The sequence below is a fragment of the Phyllobates terribilis genome, unplaced genomic scaffold (genome assembly GCF_046119375.1).
Source record: "Phyllobates terribilis strain yellow unplaced genomic scaffold, ASM4611937v1 Scaffold_2__4_contigs__length_985480577, whole genome shotgun sequence".
In the NCBI taxonomy this organism is placed as follows: domain Eukaryota; kingdom Metazoa; phylum Chordata; class Amphibia; order Anura; family Dendrobatidae; genus Phyllobates; species Phyllobates terribilis.
Window position 1 is genome coordinate 113,897,081 of NW_027362762.1, and position 23,844 is coordinate 113,920,924.

General features: G+C 48.1%; 1 protein-coding gene across 2 annotated transcripts in view; it reads left to right on the plus strand.

Moving 5' to 3' along the window:
* Window positions 1-23,844, plus strand: part of BRCA2 (BRCA2 DNA repair associated) — a 90,223-nt gene that overhangs the window by 31,840 nt on the left and 34,539 nt on the right. For both annotated transcript variants that reach the window (XM_073662511.1, XM_073662512.1), the window contains exons 11-16: window positions 1,793-1,891; window positions 2,589-2,658; window positions 3,527-3,834; window positions 4,325-4,521; window positions 10,658-10,845; window positions 11,202-11,372. In XM_073662511.1, coding sequence (XP_073518612.1) covers window positions 1,793-1,891; window positions 2,589-2,658; window positions 3,527-3,834; window positions 4,325-4,521; window positions 10,658-10,845; window positions 11,202-11,372 — 1,033 coding nt within the window. The remainder of the gene's footprint in view (window positions 1-1,792; window positions 1,892-2,588; window positions 2,659-3,526; window positions 3,835-4,324; window positions 4,522-10,657; window positions 10,846-11,201; window positions 11,373-23,844) is intronic.

A 23,844-nucleotide genomic window follows, 5' to 3' on the forward strand; every position in this document is an offset into this window, starting at 1 on the left:
TTGGGTCCATGGCCTGGAAACTCCCCAGATCTTAATCCCATTGTGAACTTGTGGTCAATCATCAAGAGATGGGTGGACAAACAAAAACCAACAAATTCTGGCAAAATGCAAGCATTGATTATGCAAGAATGGACTGCTATCAGTCAGGATTTGGTCCAAAAGTTGATTGAGAGCATGCCAGGGAGAATTACAGAGGTCTTGAAGAAGAAGGGGCAACACTGCAAATATTGACTTGCTGCATTAACTCATTCTAACTGTCAATATAACCTATTGGTACTCATAATATGATTGCAATTATATTTCTGTATGTGATATAAACATCAGACAAACACTAATAAAAACCAGAGGCCAGCAGATCATGTGAAAATATAATTTTGGTGTCATTCTCAAAACTTTTGGCCATGACTGTACATTTCTAATTGGAGGTATTTGCTAATATTATTACACCTACTACATAATGCGATAGGATATTGGAGATGGGAATACCACTTTAAGGTACACTACTGCAAAGTTTTTGAAAGATCTCAGCAGGAAGGTTGTTCTAAACATCTATGGATTTAGGCTCGCACATATCCTTCATTCTCTTCTCTTCCTGTAATCCCACACAGACGCGATGTTGAGATCCGATACCTCCATCATTCAATACAATCAGGGAGGCGTCTGATTGGCTCCAAATTTATTCTATGGCACGAAAACGACCCCAAACTTAGCCAATGTCATTAAGGGCTCAATCACACATCTGTTTTTCACGTACGACTGCTATCCATTTTTTCATGGATGGCATTCATACCTATGGGATTGTTCACATGGTCGTGATTTTTTTACAGACCGAGTGGTCTTTGCAAAATTGCCGAGACATGTCTGATATTAATTCTAGTGTCGGATCAAATTCAGAAATAAGTCTATGGGTTCGTAAAAAAAAAAAATCGAACAGTATCTATGAGCTGACCTTTTTTCACAGATTAAAAGATAGCAGAAGATGGAGAAACTTTTTTTTTTTTTTCGCATCAGTGAAAAACGGATGACAGTCTGATTTTTCATGTGTCAAAAAATACTGTTGTCTGAATGAGGCTTAAGAACTATTGTTTGGGAGGGAAAATGGGGGTGTGTCTTATAATCCGAATTGAGCGGTGGAGCTTACCTGCTGCGGTGCAGCGGGGTCTCAGGGTCGCTGCTGCCGGAAGCTTCTGATGGAGGCAGGAGTCGGGAGATGGCTGCAGGCCCCATGCTGGTAGGATGAGGTATTCAGTGGTGCGGGGGCTCCGCCGACATTTTGTGAAAACCAGAGCCCCGCACCTTCTATACTTTTCTATGCGGTGGACCCTGGGATAATGGCCGCTAGAGGCGGTGCATGCTGAGATTGAGATCAGAAGACGAGTTCCCGATGCCAAGATCTCAATCTGCGCACGCTCCGCCTCCGGCGGCCATTTTCCCAGGGTCCACCGCATAGAAGAGTATGGAAGATGCGGGGCTCCAGCTTTCACAAAATGTCGGCGGAGGCCTCGCACCACCGAATAACCTCATCCTACCAGCATGGGACCCGCAGCCATCTCCTACCTCCGAACACCCCGTCCTGCCTCCACCAGCAGCGACTCTGCCACCTGGTACCCCGCTCCACCAACGCCTCTGCCCCCCCCAGGTAAGCTGATTATAACATGCACCAGTTTATTACAAAACATTTTTCTCCTATTTTCGTCCTCAAAATTTGGGGTGCGTCTTATAATTCGCAAAATACCGGTATATGGGATTGGTACGGTAACTGTTAACATATTTGTAATATTTTTACATACAGGAGAACCACCAATCAAAAGACAACTTTTACCTGAGTTTGACAGATCGTTAGCGAATGAGTCCAAATCAGCTTTGCGGCCTCTTACAAGCGGACCTTATGGCAGGTTTTTTTCTTGTTTTATATTGTTAAATGATGCTTTCCATAGCCATACCAATGCCTGGCCTATCGGGGTTAGTGGTTGGATTGTTAGAATAGCTTTGCCTTTCTCTTGAGGCAGCATGGTTTAGCTTTTATAGTCACTGGCTGACTCTTAGCCGCACAAAGTAAGAGAAGCCATCGGCATGATGCTTTCCCATAGCTGCTACCACTTCAGTTAAGTAATAAGCAGGAGTCATAATGGCCAATCTGTTATTTTTGGCAACTCTAGTCTAAATGCCACCAATGTATGATGAGACAATCTTCATCTATTAGTTTACCATTTGATTTCGCGATCTTTTATATTTTGCGTTTTGTTAGTTTTTATCCAGTTCAGGAAGGGAGAGACCCCACTGAGTCAGATGTTACATGCAAGTTATTTATTTATTTATTTTTGAGTTTGCTGTGTTTTTTTTTAACTTTTTTTATTTGTTAAATAACGTCAACACATTTTTTTCCCTTTTTTGCTGTAGGTTTTGAAAAAAAAAAAAAAACGCTAATTTTTAGAATTGTTCTTTAGAAATAATCATTGCTAATCTTTTATTCACATAAAAAGCTGCAAATGTTTACTTGTCTGATGTTTTTGGGTTATTTCATGTTTCTTATTTCTCTTTTCTTTATTTGTGATTTTTTTTTAATCAAACTCCTGTTCTCCTTATAGAGAATCTAAAGGACAGAAGAAAGTATTTCTACAAGGTTTCCCTACAACCGTTATTAACTAATCCTGCCAGGTAAGTGTATTCTTCGTGATCTACATATAGTTAAGAGTTGGTAACGCTTGCTGCTTTTCTTTTGGTACAATGCTTGATTTTTTAAAAAAATAATATCCCATACATAGTATTTTTAAATGGGTTCTCTAGCAATATTTTTTTTAACCCCATTGGCTTACTATAAATAAATGTAATAAAATCCGCTTACTCTCTGGCCCCTGCTCAGGCACATACTTATTTCGAAGTCTGAAAAATCAAGTTCTAAATCTGGTTTGCAATATGCAAATTAGCCAGGACTAGTCCGGTGGGTCGTCTATTACCCCAGACTAGTCCCGTCTTGGATCATGTATTCACTTGATTAACATCCACCACACAGGCGACGTCACCATCAGGGCTCAGCAACCTATCGTATGTGAGCGAGACGTTCTGCCTTCCTGGTCATGCACAATGAAGCTGGTTGTATGGTTTCCTGCCCAGCGGGGTATTAGTGACAACAATCCCGCTTCGCTGCTACAACCCAGGACCTGTGACATTAATACCTACCTGGGCATGTGCAGTGCGCTGATGAAGCTGGGGAGAAAACACCCGGCTTCATTGCATGTGACCGACAAGGAAGGCAGAACGTCGTGCTCGAGACTTCCATAGTGAAGACGTGGCCTGTGTGATGGATGTTAATCATACTTTCCTGGGGCTGGTTATTAGAGCCGAGCAATTAATAATTAATGGAATCGATTCTTCATCTGATTACTCTTGATAACTTGCTAGGTAACAAGATAACTAGATAACTTGCTAGATTTATAACCTGATTTTTGAGATGTCGGCACTTTCACCGATCCAAGAGTAGATATCCACAATTTCAAATTATTATACTCCATTTTTATTTCTGCAGCTTCTCAAAAGGAAAAAAAGAAACCCTGAAATCTAAGGATACTCCAGTGAGCCAGATACATCCCAAATTACACACCTCCAAAGGCTCTTTAGCAGCCAGTTCAACACCCTATGCATCAGATTGTAGTACTGATCCAAACAGCAAGTCCAGAACTGTTACTACCTCATTTGTAACGCCTTTTATGAAGAACCTTGATGTGTCTGTATGTGACCGGAGGGTTAATTCACCAGGACAGGATCAGGACACTACTAAAGATGATAGAAGTAAAAGTTCTATAGAAGTTGAGATGGCGCAAAATGATGAATCAGGTATTGCAGTAAATGGGTTTGCTATTATGAAATGTGATAAATTACAATGAAAAAGGTTTTCCATTATTAGGATATTGATGACCAATCCATAAGGGGTCATCCGTATCATATTGGTAGTGGTCCGATACCTTGAACCCCCACCGATTAGCTCCAGGGGCCGGCTGGATATAAATAGTGTGCGTAGCAGAACACCACCGCTCCGTCATACCGCATAGTGGCTGCTGCTGGGCGCTGCAGATCAGCTTCTGTTAATTTACATAGTGGTTGATTTACAGTACCCGGCAGTGGTGGTGTTCAGCTCCATATACTGTGTACATCCAGCTGCTCCCCGAGGTGGTACCAACTGATCGGTGGGTGATTGATGTCCGAACCCCACTGATAAGATATTATCTAGAACTTTCTCACAATATAATTATTCTAACAATATTGTGTCATTTTTTTTAATAAAGCGAACACTGGACTGATTTTGTTTTTCTTGTGTTTCGTTCAGGGACATATTTCTTTGATTTGGTTGCAAATATCTGCTATGCCAGAGATATGCTGGAGATGAGAATACGGAAGAAACAAAGACAGAAGATTAAACCACAGCCTGGATCGTTATATCGGCAGAAAACCGCTTCCACGGACAGGATTAGTCTGGTAGCGGCAGTAGAAGGAAGGCAACCGACAAAATATACCCCGGCTGAGGTACAGAACTGCTTTAGTTATTAGTCTGTTAATATGGTTTAATAAGTGTGACATGTTTGATGGAATGATTAGAAGTTGATGGGCAGGGTCACAGCACAATCTATGCTGTGTTATTTGCTGACATTTTTTGCGAAAAAATTTATCAAAATAACCCATGAATTTTGCGCAAAGTAAAACCTTTTACTCTGTCGCCTCATTGGGGGACACAGGACCTTGGGTTATGCAGCTGTCCAGTAGGAGGCGACACTATGCTTATCTGAAAAAAAGATAAAGCATGGCTCCTCCCCTGTGGTATACACCCCAGGGCGGCATTTGCCTGCTCCAGTTTTTGCTTAGTGTCAGCAGGAGGCACACCTTTAGACCTTCACTCTTCCCTCGCTCCAGCACGGGATTACAGATGAAGAAAAGAGGGCCTCTCTTAAGAGACCCCCGGCATGGCTCCTTCCTTTGCCCCTTTTCGGGCACTATTCTAAATTTAGGCCGCGGCTCTGGCCTAGCCAAAGCCGCCGCCCACTCTCCGCCCCCCAGAGACAGTTCTGACGCTAGCCGACGCCATAAAAAAGGGCGGAGCTGTGCTGCAGGGCGCGCATCCCCATGGAAACTGGCGCCCTTGCAACGCTACGCCCCCCTTCTTCACTCTGACGGCGGCCATTATCGCTGCAAACAGGACACAGGCCAGCCAGGTCTCCGGGGAGGCACAGGACCAGGTTTATATCGGCGCGATCACAGGGGCACATTGGTGGGGTAAGTTCACAGCCTGAGTTAACCCTCAGCTGTGAAGCTCTATATACTCTATATCCTCCTCTGCACAGATAGCCCCCTGCATAGCCACTCCAGGTGCACTATGCCGGGCTCAAAGTCTAAGAAAACCAAGCAGGACCTCTTCTACGCTTTCTGTACAGCCTGCAGTCATGCTCTTCCCAGCGGCAGCACCTATCCACATTGCAAGGATTGTACTCAGACTACTGTGCCAGAGTCCCAAGCAGCCCCTACCATATCAGAGTCTGTTGCCATGCCGGAATGGGTCACTCAAATGTCACAATCTATGACGTCCATGGATAACATGACTGACAAACTGCTTCAGGCTATGCAAAGTCATATTTCTTCTATGAATCCTACACAACAAAGGAAAAGTCTCTCCCATCCATACTCTGACCCAGGCACTTCCAGGTCAGGGTCAGGACGCAAGCGTACCCACAGGTCACGCTCATCTGCGTCTTCACACAGCACACGGTCATCCCTGTACAGAGACAAAAACCGTAGTCCCAAATCATCTAGACAGTCCCCTAACAGGAACAGGAACTATATTTCTCCTACCCATTCACCGGCCAGAGAAATACCCCAGCCTGATTCACCTAGCAGACACAACAGTGACACACAGGAGTCAGAAGGCATTTGTGACTCCAACTCGGACAAGGAGACTGACGAATCTCTAACCCCATCACCAACTAGCAATGCAGCACTAGTTGAGGACATAATCTCGTCCATACATCGGGTACTGAACATTTCTGATCCGACCCCGGATGTACCTCAAGATAAAATTTCATTTGAAGGACCACCAAAACCGGCTAAGTTCTTCTTAGATCACTCAGAATTCAAATCTATTCTTACAAATCAATTTTTACAGCCTAACAAAAAACTTGCCACTCGCAAGCTTGTGGAAACAAGATACCCTTTTTCTCAGGAAACCTTCAAAGAATGGACAGATCCTCCAGCAGTGGACCCACCAGTATCCAGGCTGGCAGCACAGACACTTCTTTCACTGCTAGATAGCTCAACCCTCAGAGATGCAGCAGACCGGCAGGTAGAAAGTTTGGCACGTTCAACTTACGAAATCATAGGAGCCTCCCTAGCTCCCGAGTTCGCTTCGGTTTGGGCATCTAAAGCCTAATAGCTTGGGCTAGAAATTTACAAACTAGTCCTCAAGCCTCTGCCCCTGAACTGTCTCAACAAGCCGTTCAAATAGCAGTTGTGGCGGATTACTTAATTCATGCGGCTCTTGATTCCGCAAGATGCGCAGCAGTAGCATTATCACATGCAGTCACTATTCGACGTTTTCTCTGGTTACGTGAATGGAAAGCAGATGCAACCTCAAAGAAGTCTCTCACACAGCTTCCATATTTCAGAGGTCGACTGTTTGGCGAAAAGTTGGACACAATGATATCCAACGCCACCGGGGGTAAGAGTACCTCTCTCCCCCAACTGAAGCCCAAACGCAACTTTAATAAACGTAACCAAACCAAGACAGGTGGGTCAGGGAGCTAGTATCTTCAGGATACAAAATAGAGTTCACCTCCATCCCACCAAACAGATTCCTTATATCTGTTCCCCCCAAAGCCGCCAGAAAAGGCGCGGGCTTTTCACCTGGCAGTCTCCTCGCTCCTTCAAGCATGAGTCATAATACCTGTCTCAACAGCCGAGCGCTTTCAGGGGTTCTACTCCAATCTATTTGTAGTCCCCAAGAAAGGAGGCGGAGCAAGGCCCCTACTAGATCTCAAACATCTCAACAAGTATGTAAGAGTACGTCACTTTCTAATGGAATCTCTTCGTTCCATCATAGCATCCATGGAAAAAGGAGAATACCTTGCCTCCATAGATATACAAGATGCATACTTGCACATACCGATTGCGCCTGCTCATCAGAGATTTCTCAGGTTCACAATCAATCAGGACCACTACCAGTTCGTGGCTCTTCCATTCGGACTCGCCACTGCTCCCAGAGTGTTTACCAAAGTCATGGCAACCACCATGCACGTCCTACACTCCAGAGGCATAGTGGTCATTCCATACCTAGACGATCTCCTCGTCAAGGCTCCCACCTTCAAGGACTGCGAGATCAGTGTCTCAATCACGATCGACACTCTGAGTCGCCTAGGTTGGTTAGTCAACTTACAAAAGTCGTCACCAACCCCAACCCAGGCCTTGACATTTCTGGGAATGCTATTCAATACCTCCAAGGGTCTGCTACTTCTTCCCAGAGACAAGGCACGACCTCTGCGCTCAGGAGTCCGCACCCTTCTCAACAGACCCTCCCGATCTCTCCGGTTTGCAATGAGAGTCCTTGGCAGGATGGTGGCGGCAATAGAAGCGGTTCCATTTGCTCAGCTTCACCTCAGACCTCTCCAACTAGACATTCTCAAGTCATGGGACAGGAACCCTTCTTCCCTCGACAGGAAATTCCAACAGGAAGTCCCTTCACTGGTGGCTCAACCGGTCCTCTCTGACAAAAGGAAAATCCTTTCTCCCAGGTCAATGGAAGATCCTGAACACCGACGCAAGCCTGACAGGTTGGGGTGCAGTACATCTACACCACAGGGCACAATGCAACTGGTCTCCATTGAAAGCAACCTTGCCCATCAACATCCTGGAAATTCGTGCCATTCTCCTGACGTTGAGAGCACTCCAGCACTTACTGGCCGCCTCCCAGTCGGACAATGCCACGGCCGTAGCATATGTTAATCACCAAGGGGGGACCCGCAGTGCCCGAGCGATGCGAGAAGTGACACACATTCTCCACTGGGCAGAGAAAGCGGACTCTATTATTTCCGCAGTCCACATTCCGGGTGTAGACAACTGGGAAGCAGACTTCCTCAGCCGGCAAGGAATAGACTCGGGAGAATGGGCTCTCCATCCCGAAGTCTTTCAACAGATCTGCCATCGTTGGGGCACTCCAGACGTGGACCTAATGGCGTCTCACCTCAATGCCAAAGTCTCCAACTTCATGGCCAGAACACGCGACCCGAGAGCTCTAGCGGCGGATGCCCTGGTTCAGGACTGGACCCAGTTCCAGCTCCTGTACATTTTTCCGCCTCTCCCTCTGATTCCCAGAGTGGTGAGAAAGATCAAACAGGAGGGAGTTCCAACCATCCTAGTCGCTCCGGACTGGCCCAGGCGTACATGGTACGACTCATTGCAGACGTTCCCTGGCGTCTTCCCGACCGCCCGGATCTTCTGTCACAAGGCCCGTTCTACCACCAGAACTTAGAGGCCCTCAATTTGACGGCGTGGCCATTGAAACCTGGGTGCTAACACAGGCAGGTTTTCCGCCAGATGTCATTGCAACCATGATCAGAGCACGAAAACCAACTTCTGCCAAGATCTACTACCGTACCTGGAAAGCCTTCTTTACCTGGTGCGATTCTTGTAAACAAGCCCCACTACCCTACTCCTTACCTAGGGTACTCGGTTTTCTTCAATCGGGCCTGGATGCCAGACTATCTCTGGCCTCCCTTAAAAGCCAGGTATCTGCTCTGTCTGTACTTTTTCAAAAGAGCATTGCTCACAGACCGCAAGTCAGAACTTTTCTCCAGGGGGGTTTCACGTTTGGTTCCCCCCTACAAACGACCACTAGAAACGTGGGACCTTAACCTGGTGCTCACAGTACTACAGGAAGCACCCTTTGAACCCCTTAAGGAGGTTCCACTCCGTCTTCTATCCCAGAAGGTAGTTTTCCTCGTGGCAATCACCTCACTACGTAGAGTGTCTGAACTCACGGCACTCTCCTGTAGACAGCCATTCCTGACTTTTTCCCAGAATAAGGTAGTTCTCCGTACGGTTCCATCCTTTCTCCCGAAGGTTGTGTCAAACTTCCATCTCAACGAAGAGATTTCCTTACCGTCCCTCTGTCCGACTCCGGTTCATAGAGTGGAAAAGGCTTTGCATACGCTTGACCTTGTTAGGGCATTGCGTATCTATGTGTCTAGGACTGCGCCCTTCAGAAAATCTGATTCTCTTTTCCTCCTTCTGGAAGGTGGTCGCAAGGGTCTTCCAGCCTCTAAGGCTACCCTTGCCAGGTGGATTAAATCCACCATACAAGAGGCTTACCGCCTCAAAAATTCTCCTCTTCCAGCAGGTATTAAGGCACATTCTACACGTGCGGTAGGGGCCTCCTGGGCCATTCGCCACCAGGCCTCGGCACAACAAGTGTGTAAGGCAGCCACCTGGACCAGCCTACGCATGTTTACTAAGCACTACAGCGTTCATACCCAGTCCTCAGCAGATGCGAGCCTGGGCAGACGTGTCTTACAGGCGGCGGTATCCCAATCCTAGGGAACCGTCTACATAATATTCGTCCATTGCTTCCCACCCAGGGACTGCTTTAGGATGTCCCAAGGTCCTGTGTCCCCCAATGAAGCGACAGAGTAAAGGAGATTTTTGTGTACTCACCTTAAAATCTCTTTCTCTTAGCCTCTAATTGGGGGACACAGCACCCACCCTGTTGCCCTTCAGGGCCCTTTAAGTTGAGTTCTCATATTGGTTTTCCTTTGAGTTCCAACATAGTTGCCTTCTTATAGGCATGGTTATGTTATATATGTTACTTTTCTCCTACTGCTTTTGCACAAAACTGGAGCAGGCTAATGCCGCCCGGGGGTGTATACTGCAGGGGAGGAGCCATGCTTTATCCTTTTTTCAGATAAGCATAGTGTCGCCTCCTAGTGGACAGCAGCATAACCCAAGGTCCTGTGTCCCCCAATTAGAGGCTAAGAGAAAGAGATTTTATGGTGAGTACACAAAAATCTCCTTTTTCACTGTCTTTAACCATTATACGACTCTGTTTTGCAAAATGCTGTAAAAAAAAAATACTGATTTGCTTAAAATCACTCCAAGGAGGGAAAACTTGAGTAAATTTGGAACAAATTTTTCGACTTTTTGTAAAATCGCAAATGATGAATCAAGCAGAAACATCTGGAAAGCCTAAACCCTGCCCACTATGGCGATCAAAAAAAAACAAACAAACAGGCGGACACATATAAAATAAACTTTAAAAAAGGTGCTAATAGAATGATACCTTTGGTGCAAAAAAGGTGCAAAACACTGGAGCAAATGCGAAAATGAATCAAGGCATTTGTGTTCAATTTGGGGAAACCACTTGTTGTATTGGTTGTGTTGAGCTATTTACATTGTTCTTCTTTTATGGGAAACAGCAGAAAGTTTATGAATTTTGCATAAGTATATAAATGGAAGTCGCCCAGTCTGACTGTTCAATAGGGGCTGTTCAGTAGCCAGTGACATGTAGTGGGGTGGGGGGCATTAGCATTGAATTTAATAGTGCATTTCTGGCTGCTTAGAGCCAGGAACATGTGTAGTACATGCTTTATAATGTGGCAAGCAGACACTTATATTCCTCTTGTTTCAGTTGTACAGGTGCGGTATTATAAAGAATCATATCGGAATCAACAGCGAAAAAGCCAGGAGCTTTGAATTTCACTGTCTGGATTATTTCACAAGAGAAAGTTTCCTCTCCGAAGGTGGAGTGCAAATAGCTGACGGTGGCTGGCTCGTACCCGCTGATAAACTAACCGCCGGCAGAGAGGAGTTCTACAGGTGATGACTGATATTCATATATTTGTTATGGGCCAATAAAGTCCAATTATTTTGCTCTTTATCCCTTGGAATGTTCTCTCCATATGTTGTCTATATTTTTTTTTACCAATGCTGATTTTACAGTTTTCTGTGTTGGATTGTTTCTGTGCCTTTAGAATAATGCCCTTCGGAGATGACGGATACTTATGGATCTGTCTTCAATGACGATGGGCAGCTAAATGTTTTGATCAGAAAGGAAATTATTTTTTTTTACAAAATTATTTTGCGCATATTATTGTATGGGTTAGATGTTTCAGTTGGTGTGAGGGCTGTGTATGACTATAGTCATACTGACCATTGCCCTTTGCTTTTTGCAGAGCCTTGTGTGACACCCCAGGAGTGGACCCCAAGCTGATCAGTCCAGAATGGGTGTACAATCACTACCGATGGATTGTATGGAAGTTGGCTGCCATGGAAGTGATGTTCCCTAGGATCTTTGCTAGCAGATGTTTGACCCTGGACAGACTGCTCTTACAGCTAAAGTACAGGTAGAATATTAAAAGCGGTTGTCCAGTAAAAAAAAAACAATAACAAAGTATACTGTGAGTTCCTAAAGTAGCAAATTGTGCAACTTAATGAGCTCAATTCTTAAAGGATTTCTCCACCATTATATTTTTTTGTTTATTGGGAATGGGTTGGGGTAAAATAAAACAGACATACTCTCCTCCTGTCACCACATGCCAAACCTTTAATCACAGCGGGATCAGAGAGCAATGACTGTGCCATCCTGACCACTGGACCCTGAGATTGATGCAGTTGTCAGATGTTTCACCTATGAAGTGGTGTTCCACTTCATCTTGTGTCAGTACGTCATCAAAGTGGTGTGGGAAGGGGACTCACTGGTTCATTACAGTAGCAAAGAGGCTTAATGCCCACGATGCAGAAATGAAGCAGAAATTTTCCTGAGCATTTCTGCATCTCCTTGGCAGAAAAACGCATGTGTTTACTCTGTCGCCTCATTGGGGGACACAGGACCTTGGGTGTTATGCTGCTGTCCACTAGGAGGCGACACTATGCTTATCTGAAAAAGATTAAGCGTGGCTCCTCCTCTGCAGTATACACCCCCGGACGGCATCAGCCTACTCCAGTTTTTGCTTGGTGTCGCAAGGAGGCACACCTCAGACCTTCACTCGTCCCTCGCTTCAGCACGGGATTACAGATGAAGAAAAGAGGGTCTCTTAAGAGACCCCCGGCATGGCTCCTTCCTCTGCCCCCTACTACGGGGTGCACAGTTGAAGTTGAGATGGCGTAGCCACCATGCTGCTCCTTCTCCGGCCCCTCGGGTCAGGCTCGAAGTTGAGAACTCCCCTCCTTCCCCAATTCCCTCGGTCTTGGTCCAAAGTTGAGGCGAGGACAAAGCCCCCTGACAGGTGACAGCTGCACCCTCCCTAATCCCCCCTGGGGGTATTAGGTTGAGACACCATCAGGTAGGGCCTGGACGGCAGCATCTGCAGCTCTCACCAGCCAGCACACTGCAGCCGAGGACCAGCAGCAATACAGGAGCCCCAGTCTGTCTGTGGGACCCTGTAGGAGCCGGGGGGAGTGCAGGCAGCCATGGCACACACAGGCACAGGCCTTCACAGGCCCTGCACCTGCGGCAGCTTTTCATCTTAAGCGCTTAAGGGGAACTCTTTTCAGAGACCCCCCTTCCACTTATGTCCCCACCGCCATTCTGCCTTTCAATCCGGGGGGGTCCGGTTCTGATCCGAACCCCCCCCACCCCCACCCGGACTACCATGCTGGCCTGGAGCCCTTTTGGGCATAGAAAATAAATTTACACCGCGGCTTCGGCCTAGCCGAAGCCGCCACCCATTTTCTGGCCCGCCCCCCGGGTGACTATTTTTACTCACTGCGGTGTCGCACAGGGGGCGGATCTAGGCTGCAGGGTGCGCATCTCCATAGCAACTGCCGCCCTTGCAGCGTTCCGCCCCCCTTCTCCTTCATCTCTGCAGGCAGGAGAAGAGCTACGGCGGCCATATCAAGCTGCAGGACGCATACAGGCCAGCCAAGTCTCCGGGGAGGCACAGGACCAGGCTCTTTCAGCGCTGTTCACAGGGGCACATTGGTGGGGTAAGTTCACAGTCTGAGTTACCTCAGCTGTGAATTTTATTACTCTGTATCCTCCTCTGCACAGTTAGTGTCATGGGTGTGTCGCCACGAAGATCGTCGCGACTACACAGCCTGACTTCTCGCAGCTGAGTTTTTGGTGCTTTGTGTTTTTTGGTTGTGAGGGAGTTAATTCTCTCTCTCTGTGCTTGACGAGGCTCAGCCTCGCCCAGCTGCAGTTAATGCTGCAGTATTGGGATTCCTTCAAATACCTGCTGGTCTGTTAGGGAAGTTGTCGGTGAAAGCATTTCTTGCAGACCTTCAGAGTGGATCGTTGTTTGGTGGAGTTCGGAGCGAGGAGTATGCGGTGTGGTTTGTTCCCTTCCTCCCTTTATCATTTATCTCCTAACCTGTTGTTGTTCCCTCTGTAATTGTGGTGTTAGTTTTTGTATGCAAGGTGGTTTTTGGTTTTCCCCTTGTACTGTCTCGTTTGTCTAGTACTGTGTTTTGGGCATTTTCTATCCTGTTTCCCATTGTTGTGATCGGGGTCCTTCTCAGGACTAGATTACTTAGGTTCAGGGATATTCAGGAGTTTAGGGTTACGCTGGCGGCCTGGACCTCTGTACCATTAACAGTACCTCCAGGTTGAGGGATTAGTCAGGGCCCCCGTCTAGGGTCACCTCAGGCCCCTGACCCCCCCTGTACGCTGAGACAGTGTGACATTTTCACCGACCGACAAAAAAAAAAAATTTTTTTTCCAACCACCATGGATCCAGTAGCCAGTCTAGCTCGGCAGTTGCAGAGTTTGTCCATGGAGTTGGCGGACGTTAAGTCCAAGGTTTTGTGTCCTCTGGAGCAAGCCGGACCAGAACCTAAAGTAGCTCTCCCTGACAGGTTCACTGGGGGGGCGGGACAAGTTTTTTGTTTTCCGGGAGGCATGCAAGTTGTACTTTCAGCTGCGGCCTCGGTCATCGGGGAGTGAGGAGCAAAGGGTGTGAATTGTCATCTCGCTCCTACAAGGGGACCCACAATCTTGGGCGTTCTCTCTTCCCCCTCGCTCCCCGGCTCTCCAGTCAGTGGATAGGTTTTTCGCTGCTCTGGGACTCGTATATGATGACCCAGATCGGATCTCCCTTGCTGAATCTAAGTTACGTAGGATCCACCAGGGAGATCGTCCGGCGGAGGAATTCTGTTCGGAGTTCCGTAAGTGGGCCACGGACACCCAGTGGAATGACCCGGCTCTTAGGAGCCAGTTTTGTCAAGGGTTATTTGACAAATTAAAGGATGTGTTGGCACAGTATGACACTCCCGCCTCACTGGAAGCCGCTATGGCCCTTGCTATTCGCACTGACAGACGTCTTCGGAAGAAGTGCGGGATAACTCCGCCCCCTGGGATGACTCCACCTCCTACAAGGTCCCCTCATATGGAGGTTCCCCTGGTCAGTCCAGAGGAGCCTATGCAGTTAGGAGGGACATCTTTCCGGGGGAGGGGACCGGCGGTGCACCACAAGACTGGAAGGTGCTTCTTCTGCGGGAGAAAGGGACATTTTATTGGGGGGTGTCCATCTCGTCCTTTGCAGAGTAAAGAGTCGTCGGAAAACTACTGATCCCAGGTTGTGTGGTGGACGGCAATCTGGGAGTAGGTATTTCGTCCCTAGGTTCGTCTCAGTTTCTCGTACCGGCGGAGGTGGTGGTGGGTACGAGAACTGAGAGGATATCTGTTCTTCTAGATAGTGGGGCCGGGGCTAATCTTGTGGACGCTCGGTTTGCCCGGGTTCAAGGTATGCTATTGAATATGTTGGCTAAACCCATCCCCATATTTTCGATCGACGCCAGGCCTCTCGGTCAGGGAAGTTTTTTGCAAGTGGTGCATAACGTAAATCTTCATAAAGAAGATACATAAAGAACTGTTGTCTTGTTACTTGTTGGAGGGTCTTCCCACTCCTATTGTGTTGGGCCTTCCTTGGTTAACTAAGCATAATCCGGTTATTAATTGGCAATCCAGGGAGATAAGCCAATGGAGTGAATTCTGTAATAAAAACTGCATGAATACGGTCATCGGTGCTGTCACTCCTAGGGTCTTACCTCCATTTCTGGCGGACTTTGAGGATGTATTCTCGGAGAAAGGGTGTCAGGAACTACCTCCTCATCGTGTGTATGACTGTTCTGTAAAATTGCTCCCTGGGGCCAAGTTACCTAAATCTGGGTTGTATAACCTATCTGGTCCGGAGAGGCAGGCCATGAAGGATTATATTTCTGAGAGTCTGGCTAAGGGGCATATTAGACCTTCATCTTCCCCGGTGGCCGCGGGGTTCTTCTTTGTGAAGAAGAAAGATGGAGGCCTACGCCCTTGCCTGGATTTCCGTGAACTTAATCGGATTACGGTCCGAGATCCGTATCCACTCCCACTTATCCCCGATCTCTTTAATCAGATCGTGGGCGCCAAATGGTTCTCCAAGTTGGATCTCAGGGGGGCGTACAATCTGATTAGGATAAAGGAGGGGGATGAGTGGAAGACGGCGTTTAACACTCCGGAGGGGCATTATGAGAACCTTGTCATGCCATTCGGTCTGACTAATGCCCCAGCGGTTTTCCAACACTTTGTTAATGACATTTTTCGCCGCCTGGTGGGTCAGTTTGTGGTCATATATCTGGATGACATCTTAATTTACTCGCCTGATCTTGTGTCTCATCAGGAGCATGTTAGGCAGGTGTTACAGATCTTGCGGGATAATAAACTGTACGCCAAATGGGGTGTGTTCGCCGTACAGGAACTCCAGTTTTTAGGTTTCCTGGTGTCAGCGTCCGGTTTTCGTATGGACCCAGGGAAAGTGCGGGCAGTTCTTGAGTGGGATCTGCCAGAGAATCTTAAGGCACTACAACGTTTCCTGGGGTTTGCTAATTATTACCGGAAATTCATTCTTAATTTCTCATCCATGGTTAAACCTCTCACAGACATGACAAAAAATGGGACGGATTTTTCTAGGTGGTCTGACAAGGCTTGTCAAGCATTCTCCTCCTTGAAAAAATGTTTTGCCGCAGCACCCATACTCATTCAACCTGATGCGTCACAGCCGTTCATTGTAGAGGTAGACGCTTCTGAGGTAGGGGTGGGAGCAGTTTTGTCACAAGGTTCGTCCCCTGGTAAGTGGCGTCCGTGCGCTTTTTTCTCCAAAAAATTGTCGTCCGCTGAGAGGAATTACGATGTCGGCAATAGGGAACTCTTGGCTATTAAGTTAGCTTTTGAGGAGTGGCGCCATTTTTTTGGAGGGGGCAGTCCATCCGGTCACCGTCATCACTGATCACAAGAACCTGCTTTATCTGGAGTCCGCAAAACGTCTGAATCCCAGACAAGCCAGGTGGTCGTTGTTTTTTACCAGGTTTAATTTTGTCGTTACTAGTGTTGAGCATTCCGATACTGAAATATCGGGTATCGGCCGATATTCGCGGTATCGGAATTCCGATACTTTTGCAATATCGTATACCGGAATCGGAAGTTCCCATAATGCAATGAGCCATTTTCATTTTATTCAGCCAATGAGGATCCTAAGAAGTGTGGGCACATCCTGTTAAGCATGTAGGCATCTTAACTAATGGCATGGCTGTGATTGGCTGCTGAAATGATGTCATGATGCACTATAAAAGCCGCCGCCGCCATGTTGAGCTCACTCTGCTGTGAATTCAGTTAGGGATAGGATGCTGTTGTTCTGAGGGACAGTTTTAGCTACCTATTTGGTCTATTCTGCTTTACCCAAGCTACTTTATAAATCGCTGTGCCTTGCAGTGCTAGTGCACAGTTCTCTGTGCTGTTCACCGCTTTCTGCAAGGTCTCTGTGTGTGAGTGCAGCTCACCCTGTAGTGTGTGCTTCAGCCACGTCTGGTTATAGTGCACTCAGTGTGTGTCACTGCCTCATACATTGTCCTTTTTTGCCAATTCATAATTTTTCCTGATATCTCCTATTAGTGTGGTGGTTCCATCCGTATTCAGCTAAATTGGTTCCAAACACACTATATAGGAGTAGATAGAGAAATTTTTTTGGTCTTGCAGCGCTAGTGCACAGTGCTCTGCATCTGTACTGTTCACCGCTGTCTGCAAGGTCTGGTGTGTGAGTGCAGCTCACCCTGTAGTGTGTGCTTCAACCACGTCTGGTTGTAGTGCACTCAGTGTGTGTCACTGCCTCATACATTGTCCTTTTTTGCCAATTCATAATTTTTCCTGATTTCTCCTATTAGTGTGGTGGTTCCATCCGTATTCAGCTAAATTGGTTCCAAACACACTATATAGGAGTAGTTAGAGGAGCCTTTCTGCAGCATTGGGCCCTGCAGCCCCAGCCAGATTAGTATTAGCCTATTTTTTGCAGCTTCATCTATTGCATTGTAGGTTACCTTCCTACATTGTAATAGCTACAAAAAGTTTGTGATACTATCGTTATTACATCTTTAGGCACATCCAGTGTCTTTTTGTGACAAAAAAAAACTAAATAAAGTTCACCAAACACTCCACTTTACAGTTATGTAGGCCACATTAGCTCATATTAAAGTCTAGTCCACACTTTATAAAATTAGTGTTTCTTATACCTGTTAGCAGCTGTTCAGGAATAAGCACACTAAGCCCTTAGTACTTTTCTGCCTATCTTTATCAGTCTACCAAGATGAAGAAGGCAGGGAGTAAGGCATGTGGTCGTGGGCGTGGAATTTCTGCAGGGAGAGGACGTGAGGATTCTGTGCCTGCAGGGAGAGGACATGGTGATTCTGTGCCTGCTGCGGGCACCAGTGACTCAGCATCCCCCAGTTTTACCAGGGAACAGTCCTTTATGCGCAGCTTTGTAGGAGCTAGCCGTACCCCACTGCTGCGGGAGGACCAAATTGAAGCCGTTGTCGGATGGATGGCAGCTAACGCATCGACTTCAATTAGTTCCAGATCCTCTCAGGTCCTGAGCACTGAAGAGCACCCATCTGTCTCTTCACCACCTGCCAAATTGCCCAGGCAGTCAGAGAGCCCTGGACAGGAGCCATCTCTACTTCTGTTCTCTGAATCTCTTGGCTTGGAAAGAGGGGGCCAGCCAAGCAGAATTCGAGAATTTGAAGAAGAGGTAGTATGCAGTGATGCGCAACAGTTTTGTCTCTCTGAATCTGAAGAGGCGGGTGGGCCAGTGCCTATGGTCAGCAGCACACCTCAGTACGCATCTGATGATGAGACTCAGGTGCCACTTTCTGGTGCGTACTGTGCTGTCGAGACTACCCAGGAGAAGCAGTTGTTTGAAGAGGGTGGTGTAGATGATGAGGTCCTTGACCCATCATGGCGTGAGGGACAGGAAGGTGGTGGGAGCAGCTCTGAGGAAGAGATTCCCCGAACAGCCCAAAAAGGAGGGAGAGGGAGGGGGCAGACTTGGTTGCCTGTAGCCTCCACTTCGGCACCCATTAGGGGCATGGCTCTTCCAAAATCCTAAGCGGGCGCTCCCAAGACTTGCAGTGCCTGGTCCTTTTTTGACACAGTTGCAGATGACATTTGCTTTGTCAAATGCAAGCTGTGTAATCAGAAGGTGAAAAGAGGGAAAAGTGTCAGCAACCTCAATACCACAAATATGTGGAAACATGTGCGGACCAAGCACGTGGTGGAGTTACAAAAACACACTGAAGACCTAGGCCAACCTACAGCGCCACCTACCACCTCTTCAGCTCGTGTTGTAGCCTCTTCCTCCAGCTCACACACAGCTGGTTCGGCTTCCTCACAGGATCGCTATGGAAGAATCTCTGGCACTGTTGTACAGAGACACAGTGTAATTCCACCCACAGCACCACTTTCCCAGTCATCCTCACACTCCCAGGCCAGTCTACAGCCATCGTTAGCACAGGCATGGGAGAAAAGGCGCCCATACTTGGCAAACCACCCCCGAGCACAGGCTCTGAATGCTGGCATTGCTAAACTACTGGCCCTTGAAATGCTATCATTCAGGCTGGTGGAGACTGACACATTCCGTAACTTTATGGCATTGGCAGTCCCACAATACAACGTGCCCAGCCGATTTTATTTCAGCAGGCAAGCCGTCCCTGCCCTGCAACATCATGTGGAGGGAAAAATTAAACATGCGCTACAAAACGCCGTCAGTAGCAAGGTCCACCTGACCACCGATGCGTGGACCAGTAAGCATGGACAGGGACGATACCTTTCCCTCACTGCCCATTGGGTAAATGTTGTGGAGCCGGGTACAGATCTTGAGAGTGGCGCTGTACGTGTTCTGCCAACTCCAAGGATTGCAGGAATCCAGTCTGTATACATTGACTCCTCCTCATACTCCAGTTCCTCTGAATCAGCGCTGCAGGAGCCGTCACGGTCTACCTCCACATCGACCCGTGAACGGTTACCTGTTATGGTGACCAATATGAGCACAGCCGTGGCCAAACGTCAACAGGCCGTATTAAAATTAATTTCTTTGGGGAATCGAAGCCACACAGCGCAGGAGCTCTGGAATGCCATCAAGCTGCAGAGCGACGTGTGGTTTGTGCCAGCGAATCTCCAGCCAGGCATGGTAGTGTGTGACAATGGCCGAAATCTGGTGGCAGCTCTGGGCCTAGGCAACCTCACTCACATCCCATGTCTGGCACATGTGCTCAACTTGGTCGTGCAGAGTTTTTTGAGGGACTATCCGGATCTTGATGCACTGCTTCACAAGGTCCGCATAGAGTGCGCTCACTTGCGGCGTTCCAGCAATGCAAGATCACGCATTGCAGCTCTGCAGCGCCGATTACATCTTCCGGAACATCGCATCATATGTGACCTACCCACCAGGAGGAATTCAACGTTACATATGTTGGAGAGGTTGTGTGAGCAGCAGGCAGCAGTAATGGAGTACCAGCTGCAGCAGGCGCAAACAAGTCGCAGTGCGCGCCGTTCACACTTCACCACCACTGAGTGGGCCTCTATGAAGGACATTTGCCACGTTTTGCATGCCTTCGATTATTCCACGCGGATGGCGAGTGCAGATGATGCACTAGTCAGCATGACTATCCCCCTTATCTGCCTGCTTGAAAAAACACTGCAAACACTAAGGGACGAGGTTTTGGAAGAGGTGGAGGATGAGGAGTCACAAATGCCATCTGCTTCTCTACAGTCTGCGCAACGTGGTTCCTCACAAAGGCCTAGGCAGGGGACACTTTGTGAGGAGGATGAGGAGGAGTCAATGGATGAGGAAGACATCTGTCCAGAGGAGGGAGGTACACAATGCTCTAGTAGTCAGTATCTAGAGCGAGGGTGGGGTGATGCAGAGCAGGCAGAGATCACGCCTCAAGCAGGGGACAGCGTTTCTTGGCCAGTTGGCAGTCTGCAGCACATGGTTGATTTCATGCTGCAGTGCCTGAGAAACGACCGCCGCATCGCCCACATTCTCAATCATTCTAGATCATAGACTGAACATGAGTCAACAGTGTGATGCAAATACAATTCTGGGATGTATTAACAGAAGCATACAGTCTAGATCACGTGAAGTCATTATCGGTCTTTACTCCTCTTTGGTCAGACCTCATCTGGAATACTGTGTACAGTTTTGGGCACCACATTTTAAAAAAGACATAGACAAACTGGAGCAAGTTCAGAGAAGAGCGACCAGAATGGTGACTGGTCTGCAAACCATGTCCTATGAGAAACGGTTGCAGGATTTGGGAATGTTTAGCTTGCAAAAAAGAAGACTGAGAGGAGACTTAATAGCTGTCTACAAATATGTCAAGGGCTGTCACATTGTAGAAGGATCATCTTTATTCTCATTTGCACAAGGAAAGACTAGAAGCAATGGGATGAAACTAAATGGGAGGAGACACAGATTAGATATTAGAAAAAACTTTTTGACAGTTAGGGTGATTAATGAGTGGAACAGGCTGCCACGAGAGGTGGTGAGTTCCCCTTCAATGGACGTCTTCAAACAGAGGCTGGACAGACATCTGTCTGAGATGATCTAGTGAATCCTGCTTTGAGCAGGGGGTTGGACCAGATGACACAGGAGGTCCCTTCCAACTCTACCATTCTATGATTCTATGATTCAACACGGCTGATTATTGGGTGTCCACCCTCCTAGATCCTCGCTACCGGGACAACTTACAAAGCCTCATAACACCACCGTTGAACCGGGAGCGTAAAATGCGGGAGTACCTAGACGCACTGGTGCATTCCATCATGTTCTCCATTCCAACCGCGAGCAGTGCTGCTAGTGCTTTACAAAGCAGCTCAGTGCGTCGAGGCAGTGGAGGAAGCTCTGCACAAAGAGGGAGCAGAAGCAGCGCCTCAGCACAAGGCAAGACCAGTATGGCCGAAATGTGGCAAAGTTTTGTGTCCCCGTCGCCACAAATGTCTACACCATCACAGACGGCTCCAGTCAGCAGGAGGCAACGTTTCCGTCAGATGGTGACAGACTACATGTCTTGCCCTCTTAGTGTACCCCCAGACGGCTCTTCTCCCTTCAAGTTTTGGGTCTGTAAGCTAGATACATGGCCAGAGCTAAGTCAGTATGCATTGGAGGTGCTAGCTTGCCCTGCTGCTAGTGTATTATCGGAACGCGTCTTTAGTGCCGCAGGTGGTGTACTAACAGACCGTCGCATGCGACTATCCTCCGATAACGTTGACCGGCTTACTTTTCTCAAAATGAACAAGGCCTGGATCTCTCATGAATTTGCCAGTCCTCTTCCAGAATAAATAATTGTTGGCAAAAGTATCTAGGTCTCCTGTTCTGTTCATGTTTCTACCACCTGAACTGTAATCCCTGAGCTCCAACACCGCCAGTTGGCGCTCGGAAGTGCCGTCTGCACAGTCAACACTTGCTGCCGTGTCATTGGGGTTCAGTAACGTCAGCTGTTCCCCAGCTGTGCGGACGGCAATTTCTCCTGCTCTGTCCACATTCTCACTACTACAGATTTTAAAGTTGCTCCAATTACACCTCTGGCTCCTCTGTTTTCAGTATTATCCCTGAGCTCCAACACCGCCAGTTGGCGCTCGGAAGTGCCGTCTGCACAGTCAACGCTTGCTGCCATGTCATTGGGGTTCAGTAACGTCAGCTGTTCCCCTGCTGTGCGGACGGCAATTTCTCCTGCTCTGTCCACATTCTCACTACTACAGATTTTAAAGTTGCTCCAATTACACCTCTGGCTCCTCTGTTTTCAGTATTATCCCTGAGCTCCAACACCGCCAGTTGGTGCTCGGAAGTGCCGTCTGCACAGTCAACACTTGCTGCCGTGTTATTGGGGTTCAGTAACGTCAGCTTTTCTCCTGCTCTGTCCACATCCACTGTACTACTGATTTAAAACCTCCTCCAAATACACCTCTGGCTCCTCTGTTTTTAGTATTTACCCTGGGCTCCAATACCGCTAGTTGCTGCTCAGAAGTGCCGTCTGCACAGTCAACGCTTGCTCCAGTGTTATTGGGGTTCAGTAACGTCAGCTGTTCCCCTGCTGTGTGTCCGGCAAATTCTCCTGCTTTGTCCACATCCACTGTACTACTGATTTAAAACTTGCTCCAATTACACCTCTGGCTCCACTCTGTTTTTAGTATTTACCCTGGGTTCCAGCACCGCCAGCTGGTTCTCGGTAGTTCCATTTCCTCTTGTACCTTCTACTACCCATCCGGGTTCCAGTACCGTCAGCTGGTTCTCGGCAGTGCCTTTGGATTAGGTGCCTCCTTCTCGGTATCCAAGTTCCACCAACGTCTGCTGGTTCTTGGTAGTGCTTTCTGGCACAGGTACCTCCTGCTTAGTAACAGAGTTCCAGTACCGTCAGCTGGTCTTCGGCAGTTCCATTGGCTCTTGTACCTTCTACTACCCATCCGGGTTCCAGTACCGTCAGCTGGTTCTCGGCAGTGACTTTGGCATGGGTACTCCCTCCTGCCCAGCCTGGTTCCAGCACGCCAGCTGTTTCCGGGTAGTGTCAACGTCCCTTTGCCTCCAATGCGTTGTCCTGTCGTGTTGCGGTCGGGTTAGCCGACTCTATGGTGCCTGCAGTTTAGGTGACTCCTATGTGGGCTGCGGGATCTGGCAATGAAGGCTGGTTCCATAGTGCCAATAGGACAAGCACCCCCTGTAGGACTGTGGGTTTTGGTAACTGCGGCCGGCTCGCGGCCTTGAACTTTTTTTTACATGGGTACCTTCTGCTACTCATCCGGGTTCCAGTACCGTCAGCTGGTTCTCGGCAGTGCCTTTGGATTAGGTGCCTCCTTCTCGGTATCCAAGTTCCACCAACGTCTGCTGGTCCTTGGTAGTGCTTTCTGGCACAGGTACCTCCTGCTTAGTAACAGAGTTCCAGTACCGTCAGCTGGTCTTCGGCAGTTCCATTGGCTCTTGTACCTTCTACTACCCATCCGGGTTCCAGTACCGTCAGCTGGTTCTCGGCAGTGTCTTTGACACGGGTACTCCCTCCTGCCCTGCCTGGTTCCAGCACGCCAGATGTTTCCGGGTAGTGTCAACGTCACTTTGCCTCCAATGCGTTGTCCTGTCGTATTGCGGTCGGGTTAGCCGACTATGGTGCCTGCAGTTTAGGTGACTCCTATGTGGGCTGCGGGATCTGGCAATGAAGGCTGGTTCCATAGTGCCAATAGGACAAGCACCCCTTGTAGGACTGTGGGTTTTGGTAACTGTGGCCGGCTCGCGGCCTTGAACTTTTTTTTACATGGGTACCTTCTGCTACTCATCCGGGTTCCAGTACCGTCAGCTGGTTCTCGGCAGTGCCTTTGGATTAGGTGCCTCCTTCTCGGTATCAAAGTTCCACCAACGTCTGCTGGTCCTTGGTAGTGCTTTCTGGCACAGGTACCTCCTGCTTAGTAACCGAGTTCCAGTACCGTCAGCTGGTCTTCGGCAGTTCCATTGGCTCTTGTACCTTCTGCTACCCATCCGGGTTCCAGTACCGTCAGCTGGTCCTCGGTAGTTCCATTTGCTCTTG